Source organism: Centruroides vittatus, unplaced genomic scaffold (genome assembly GCF_030686945.1).
Source record: "Centruroides vittatus isolate TY-2023 unplaced genomic scaffold, ASM3068694v2 contig_409, whole genome shotgun sequence".
In the NCBI taxonomy this organism is placed as follows: domain Eukaryota; kingdom Metazoa; phylum Arthropoda; class Arachnida; order Scorpiones; family Buthidae; genus Centruroides; species Centruroides vittatus.
The window spans coordinates 588,468-597,276 of NW_027122221.1; the positions used below are offsets into that span (position 1 = coordinate 588,468).

At 30.0% G+C, this 8,809-nt stretch overlaps 3 protein-coding genes across 3 annotated transcripts; 1 reads left to right on the forward strand and 2 right to left on the reverse strand.

Annotated features, from left to right (window-relative positions):
• Positions 1 to 713: 713 nt before the first annotated feature.
• Positions 714 to 1,085, reverse strand: LOC136976592 (histone H2A-like). The gene has a single exon (XM_067271920.1). It carries the CDS (start codon positions 1,083 to 1,085, stop codon positions 714 to 716), a length of 372 nt encoding a protein of 123 aa, XP_067128021.1.
• Positions 1,086 to 6,477: 5,392 nt separating this feature from the next.
• On the reverse strand, positions 6,478 to 6,888 carry LOC136976593 (histone H3). The gene has a single exon (XM_067271922.1). It carries the CDS (start codon positions 6,886 to 6,888, stop codon positions 6,478 to 6,480), a length of 411 nt encoding a protein of 136 aa, XP_067128023.1.
• Positions 6,889 to 7,990: 1,102 nt separating this feature from the next.
• LOC136976594 (histone H4) lies at positions 7,991 to 8,302 on the forward strand. The gene has a single exon (XM_067271923.1). The coding sequence runs from the start codon at positions 7,991 to 7,993 to the stop codon at positions 8,300 to 8,302; it is 312 nt and encodes a 103-aa protein (XP_067128024.1).
• Positions 8,303 to 8,809: the final 507 nt, after the last annotated feature.

The following is an 8,809-nucleotide window of genomic DNA, read 5'->3' on the forward strand; positions in this document are numbered from 1 at the left end:
TTGTAGTGTGTGACAACTGTTATAATTCATTTTAGAACTTTCTAAACTGCAAAATAAAGTTTAACTTGGAACCTTGTTGATCTATTTCATATTCTTAACACAGTCCTATCTCAAGAATAAAAAAATGTTTGCATGTTATGAAAGCTAACTCAGACAAAAGATCTTTGGTAAGGATATCACAAAGGTTGACCTATGTTCAGCCAACAATATTGCTGTAAAATGTAACAATTTAGTGATTTTTACTAGACTTAATCATTGTAATAAATGTGCAGAACAAATATGCAAACTTAATGTTTGTGTTAATTCTATAAAATTCAATTTCAGGAGTGGATTGAATGATATCAGCATCAACATAGCTTTTGTTGCTAAATATATAAGAAAATTGTACAAATAAAACTTTACTGTTTAAAATATTTTAATACAGTATAAAAAGCATAATGTACAGCAAAACAAATTTGGAATGGAGTTATGACACATTTAGGTAAAGTTAGAAACTTCAAGTCATGTGACAACTTAAAAAATTAATAGCCATGAACATTTGTTAACATTCTATCCAATATATATATATACACAGGACATGAAAGTGTTTAACTTCCCTATTTAAGTTGTCACTAATACAATTTAGAAAACATCTAAAAAACAATACAATTTGACAAGCTCTTTACTAAAAAATTTTGGCCCTGAAAAGGGCCTTTGTTAAAAGAGGAGACTGTTTAACTCTTCTCAGTCTTCTTGGGCAACAAGACAGCTTGAATGTTAGGAAGGACACCACCTTGAGCAATTGTCACACCAGAAAGAAGTTTATTTAATTCTTCGTCATTTCTCACTGCCAACTGCAAGTGTCGGGGAATTATTCTCGTTTTCTTGTTATCTCTAGCAGCATTTCCAGCCAATTCCAAAACTTCAGCAGCTAAATATTCTAACACAGCTGCTAGGTACACCGGAGCACCAGCTCCTACTCTCTCGGCATAGTTACCTTTTCTCAAAAGACGATGGATTCTGCCGACAGGAAACTGCAAGCCAGCTCTGCTAGAACGAGTTTTGCTCTTTCCCTTTACTTTACCACCCTTTCCACGACCAGACATTTTGCGAGTTCAAAAGTTTACCACGTACAATACTTAAAAACTGGATGAATAACAACCATAATAACGAGTCAGGGTTTTTATAGCTGGAAAACAAATGGCACGTCCTTATTGGCTAAACCGGTAGCCAATAAGATGAGAGATTGAGAATTTTCAATCCTAACTCTTATTGGATACTTAATTGACGAATCTAGTTAATCATTATATCTAATATCCAATAAGATTAATTTAAAATAAAAAGTCACTTATTTTTAAATTTTGAATTAAGTCATTTTTTGGTTTTTACTTTTCATTTCTGTAGAAATTGTATTTTAGCGTATGAGATGTTAGAACTACATATTGAGTGGTCGCAATCGATTTTCAGTTGATGAAATTTTAAACGAAATTGTATATTTTTTGATCGTATCATTATGAAAATTACATAAATCAAGATTGTTTGATTAAAATTGTATTGTTTAGTATTTACACTTTGTTTTTATATAAAATATTTGAAAAGAATGAATTCCTTTGTTCGTATCACATAAACTGATTACAGCTGGAGAATAATTTAGTAAACGTGCTTGTTCCTAGCTTAGTATGATGAAAATGCTGTCTAATTTAAAACTAAATACATTACAACCAACTATAACACGAAAAAATATAAATTTCCATTAATATTTTCCTAAATGCTTAAAAATATAATGACTCATAACTAAGGCGAGGCTTCTAGCACTAAAACTTCGTTATAACGATCATATAAATTATAATTTTTTAAGTATATGGTATTTATTTTCGTATCTACATAACCTAACCTTACTTAAAACAAAGGCCTCTACATTTAAAAATTGTCTTTACGTGTATTATTTAACTTTAGTCACATTAGTTTTCATTGAATACTCTTAAGAATCCAAACTCATTCTCTTAAGCCATTTCAGATTATTCTTTGTTTTCTAAGGAAATATGATCACTAATTGTGTCTACATTCCCATTTTAATTTTTTAAATTATTTTCTACCATCATATTCTTTTGTATTGTGAAGAAATGAAATAAGTTTCACTTTTTTATTCTTTTAAACATATTCTCTTGTAGAGAGAGAAATCAATAATTTGAGTATTTGAAATGTTTTGTTACACATTACATGATGCAATGTTTATAGTATTAAAAGTGATTGTACAAATAATTCTATTCTATTGTCTTTGAATATAATAATTTAGCCCAGAATTCACTGTCAGAGTCTAAAACTCTTCAATTTTTCTTTAAATGTCTGTTCAATGTTTTATTTGTTTCTGGGGCTATCTTTGTAAAAATCTTCCAAAGATCTTTAATAATCAATTTTTGCAGCGATTCTACTTGAATTTTTTTGTAGTAAAATTGTAATTAATTATTCAATAAAAAGGATGAACTAGTCATTATAGTTTCTCAGCTGAGTTAATCAATCCACCTTCAAGTAGGGAGAATTAGACTCAACTGTCCACACTTAAAGATGGCCCATAAACTGCATTGAAAACATTATTTAAACTTCACCCACTGTTAAAGCTGCATCGATTAATTCAGTAATTAATTAAAATTTCAAACTTTTTTATCAAACAACAGTAGTTTCATGTTTATACAGTAGGCTATATTGATTGCATTTAAAACTGGATTAAAAATTATTAATGTAATATACTATTAGGTTGCTCCAACAATGTTGACAGCTGTACATTATTTTGAAGCTTTGTCTTGTGGTTTATAATTGTAAACATTTAATATAAGCATATAACAACTTCCTTGAAATAATAAAAATATGATAAATATATAGTATATAGCTCTGTTCACATTATTTTTAATTACCTGGATTTTAGTATTTTCATTATTTTCTTAGCTTATATTTTGCATGGTTACATTATGACTAAAAATAAACGAAAATATAAAAACTGTCTACTGGCGTTACTGGTAAATATGTTTAATTAATGACTACGTGCACTTTTGACACCATATAATCTTCTTCGGGTGACATGTTGGATGGAATGTTATAAATCTAGAGATAGAACACATTTTCAAATTGCTCTTTGTGAACAAGCATGGAATACAAAAAGCCTCCATCACCAGTATGTTCCTGTTTTTATCTCATTATATTAAGACTACACTACGGATACGGCTATTCCAATATTAAAAAGTTTGAGATGCTGGTAGGTTCTCATTTTATTGTTATAATCACAGATAAAATAGGAGCATTAGAACTTAAAATGTTAAACCCTTGTGTTAAAAAAAGGAAAATTAAAAGATTTTCAGTGTGAACCATCACAGAATGTGGTTTCTACAGATATCTATGATGTGAGATTGCTATAATTATACACTTAATAAAAGAAGAAATCAGGTTCTTTCCAGAAATCCAGATCCAAGTTTTATATAAATATATTAAGAATTCTTTCTGTTCAAACTGTCCAAAAAGATGTCTAATGGACTTAAACAATAAATTTTGATATATCTTTAGTTATTGAAAAATTTGGATATAGAATACATTTTACATATATTATTTTAGATGGATGTATAGAATAAGGCAGTATAACATATGGGCGAGCTACAAAGATGGTGGTGCCTCCTGGAAGATTTTTATGGAAAACTGGTCCTATTTAGGTGTTAGACATATGAAGAAAACTCCATGTAGCTAGTCCTTTAACAAGCATGAATTTGCAATCAACTACCAGTGTTCAGTGCTTTTACCCACTTTACTGGTCATTTTAATCCACAATTACTTTCACAATCCCAATTTTAAAATTTGATATTTACTTTATACTTAACAGTATTTATATTTGAATTTTACAATAATTAAACTAGTACTGGAAAGATAAACTATTAAAAAACAAAAACCGTAATGTTTCCAGCAATAAAAACCATTTAATAATAAAAACGTTATTATTAAATGGTTTTTATTGCTGGAAACATTACGGTTTTTGTTTTTTAATATTTGAATTTTACATTTGAAACATGTAAACGGATTTTAGTTAAATAAAAATCATTCAAAGAGTAAACACAGCAGTATATTAATATTTATATTATCTGCCACAACATTAAAATCTTGACAATTTTCTGTAAATAAAATCATATTGTTTATCTAGTCTTTTCATTCAAAGTAGTTTAAGTAAATTTTATTACTCTCATTATTAGCATCTTAGAAATTTAATATATAAAAAAAAATTATTCTGTATATTCTTTCAAAGTTTCATAAGTTCCATATTCTAAACAAGAAATCTCCAAAACATTATTAATCAGAATTTTGTTTTTAAACATTTAAAGTTTATTAAAAACACCTTTCATACTTTTTCTAGCAACTTTTAATTAAATGAACTAATGCTCTCAGATACAGTATTTTGAATAGCCTTCCCTAGATTTATCATAGTTACGAACGTCGAAAGGCTTTAATTTACAAAGACCCGACTAATGGTTATTTGAGATTATTTTTTGATAACGTGGTGCATGTTGTAAACATTGTTATTAAGGTAACTATAAAAAATTATATTAAAAATATTAGCATAGCATTGCAAATATATGAATGGAATTAAAAGTTTGGAGTTACAGAATTTGTATTTTATCAAAATTTATACAGAAATTAATGTAAACAAGAAAAACCATATGTAATAAAGTTTGGAAAATCAAAATTGATTAGCTATAAATTGTTTATTTACATGAATAAAGATACAGTTTAGAAAGATTGGAATTAAGCTCACTCTAATATTAAGCACTTAATAATTAATTCTTACCTTTCCGGGTAAAAAAGGTTAGAAGGGTTTCTTTTATTATTACAAGTTCCGGTGAATAGAGAGATTATATTCTTACCTTTCCTCTTAAGAATTTCACTTTGCAATTTTAAAACAAACACTAAAATATTTTTATTCAGATAATTAGCTGGATGAAATTCATATGGATTCATATATTGGATGTTTCATATGACATAATTAAAAATACAAGATGAAATCTGAAAATAGCTACAACTAAAAAATGCTAGACAAATGGTTTGGACAAGTAACAGACAATTCTAATATGCATCCCCGGGGCTTCGACAGCTTTATTTTCGTTTTCTGCCCGGTGCCATCACGCAACCCTAATTAAGCCGATATTCCCGATAAAAGCCATTCAAACTAAACTTGACCAGTAAAGATGAGAATAACCTACATATTGTTAGTAGTACACACTATTTCAGTACGTAGTGTATTGGTGGTTAAGGATTGTGTTATTCAGCATAACAGACTTAAATACAGAAAGTCCATAGTTGCAGGGGTCTGCATCCAAAACACATTCACCACTGGTGAGAATGAAAAGGCTGAAAGTTGTAAGACCCCAACAGATTTAAATGTTACAAAACAGTGAAACAAACCACAAAACAAAAATTTATGAAAAAACTATTTTCGTTAAACTTCTATTTCAGTTGCAACAAGTTAAAATACATTCTCGATAAATTCTGGTCTACCATTAAATAATTTTTAATGAAACCACTCATTTTCTTGTACTTAAAATATTAGCATTCCAAATGTTTTCCCAAGTAACATTTATTTTAGAAGTTAACTATAGTGTGAACAAATTTTTCATTATATGCTTAAAAAAACCTTAAAATACCTTAGAAAATCATATGCAAAGTTGGTCTTTAAAATACCAAATTGTAAATCTGAAATGTTTTAAGTCTAAAAATCTTGTTTGCTTAAAGTCATGTTTTTTAAATATTTGTCTATGCCAACAGAGCAGTGGTTCTCAACCTTTGAGGTCACTGAACACAATTCATATATTTGTTACACAGAACATCACAATCAACATATTCAAAAATTGATAAGCAATTCCATGTTTACTAATCTCAGGAAAAGATTTAGCAATAAAATGTATTACATAAGACAAGGAAGTCTTTATGGCAATTTAATTTTTGTGGAACACTGGTCTCAAGAACTGTGTTGTTGACTTTAAAAAAAAAAAAAATCAATGACCATTTAACATTTGATTCCAGTTACAGTACCAGTATGGGATCACTGAAATAGTTAAGCACACAATTATAAAAACCCCATTTATACAAGAATCAAATCTTTTGTAAGTTTATTTAAATTTACAAAATTTTTAAACAGGACCACTTTATTTACATTTAGAGTGGAATAAGATTCTAAAAATATTTGAATGTATAAAATTCATTTAAAATAATTTAAAAAGTTGACTATAAATTAAAATTTTGTAAGAAAGTTTTGTATAACTGAAATACTCTTTCCCAGTCTTCTATTAAGATTAAACATCAAAATCAGTGGAAATTCTTAATGCCACTGGCATAGACATTTCTAGGAATCAAGTTCAAATTATCACAAAAATCACTCACTCAATTGTTTAGATTTTGTACTTTTCGACACTCTTTACCAAAACGTTTGGCCCTGAAAAGGGCCTTTTCCATTAAATAGAAGACAAATTAAGCTCTTTCTCCACGGATTCGTCTAGCAAGCTGAATATCCTTGGGCATAATGGTAACTCTCTTGGCGTGGATAGCGCACAGATTGGTGTCTTCAAAAAGCCCAACCAAGTAAGCTTCGCTAGCCTCTTGAAGAGCCATAACGGCGGAACTCTGAAATCGCAAGTCTGTTTTGAAATCTTGAGCAATTTCACGCACCAAACGCTGGAAAGGAAGCTTTCTGATCAACAATTCGGTCGACTTCTGATAACGACGAATCTCTCTCAAAGCTACCGTACCCGGTCGGTAACGGTGAGGTTTTTTCACTCCTCCGGTAGCAGGAGCGCTCTTACGAGCAGCTTTGGTTGCCAATTGTTTTCGCGGAGCCTTCCCTCCGGTAGATTTACGAGCGGTTTGTTTTGTACGAGCCATAACTTACACGACGGAACGACAAAGAAAAGTCAGGACACGACAGAGTCGGAAATGTCGAATTTGGCGCCAAATCCTGCTTTTATAGACAATCCGGCTTCGAGCTTCGATTCTATTGGTGGATGAAAATGGCGAGCGTTGATTGGCTACCGTTGAAATGTTTCAATCCGTAAATCTAAAATGGTTTCAAAATTTAAATATAACTCACACAAAGGAAATATTGAATGAATTTCTTAATGAATGATATTTATCTTTTATTATCAACCGAAAGCTTAATTTAACGTTAAATTACACACGAGTCATTTATTTTTATAGAGGCCTATTTATGTTTAATTATATAATGTAATTTAATATAACGTTTGAAGGATTATTTAAATTATCAATTTATATTAATTAATATTTAGTAATTCAAATATCAATGATTTTTCGACAAATAAAATCTTTATTAATGGATCTCCTGTGAGAATTAATCAACTTATAATCATTTCCAGATAACATTCACAGACAAAATTCGGTTAGATTTTCGAAGAGTTTTTTGTATTTTTCGTTCGTTTCGCTATTATATTTATTCTCTTCACGTTTTTATCGATTACCGTTACGCATCGCGATCGAAACACGTTACATCGCATCACTTCACTACAGATCACGTGACTAGGTCACGACTATCCGTTTGAATTTATCTCTATGATTTTGAATTAATCCGACAAAATATATTTATAAAAACGATTTCAAACGAAAATTTATGTTTATTAATATTTTTTAAAGGAATTATTAAAATACTATATAATTTCATATGTATTTTAGATTTGCTACAATAATAATATTAGTTTTATTTATTATTAAAATCAATTATTTTACATCATATAAATTAAACTCCAGGATATAAACGGATTATGTCATTGGCTGGAAATAACGTCATGAAACGAACGACGTCATTGGCTTATTTACTTCGTTTTTTGCCAGTGACGTATGGGAAAAAATCGATACGCTTTCTTTCGTTTCATTGGACAAACGTTTTTAGCTTTCGAGCAGGTCCGCTCTCGGCTATAAATAAAAATGCCGTAACGTGTTTGGTTATTTACAAAGAACTGCGTGATCGGAAAAAATGTCTGGCCGTGGAAAAGGAGGCAAAGGACTGGGTAAAGGAGGTGCCAAACGTCACCGTAAAGTTTTAAGAGATAACATCCAGGGAATTACAAAACCCGCCATTCGTCGATTGGCACGTCGTGGAGGAGTCAAGCGTATATCCGGTTTGATTTACGAAGAGACTCGCGGAGTATTAAAGGTTTTTCTGGAAAATGTCATCAGGGATGCTGTCACTTACACTGAACACGCTAAGAGGAAGACCGTCACTGCTATGGACGTGGTGTACGCTTTGAAACGTCAGGGAAGGACACTCTACGGTTTTGGCGGCTAGAACGCCCTATTTGCTTTACAAAAAGGCAAAGGCCCTTTTCAGGGCCAAAAATTTTTGATGGGGAGTAGTCGATTGTATTTAATTTCCCTTTTTACTCCCATCACGATCGGTTTTAATATTGAGTGTTTACTTACACACTTTAGAAATGATAATTGGGGGGGAGGTATTCGACTGAGTCAGTTGCATTGTCTTTAATAGAGAATTTGAACTTTTGGAAAAAAAAATTGTCAAATTTAAGTGTTAATCTGGAATTTTTAAGACGTATTTTGCAGATTTTGTAAAGTGACCATTTGTTTCTTTGTACTGTACTTTCAATTAAAAATTGCTTCTTATTTAGTATTTAACATTCACTATTTGCATCAATTAAAATATTAAAGTTTGTGTAAATGTCAAAGCTCAATTGTATTAATTGTAATTTTTAAGTGAAAATCTAAATGTTTTGTCAAAGATGTTTAAATGCTGTTAATTTAAATATTTTTACCCAAAACAATTTTTGAAATTAAAAAT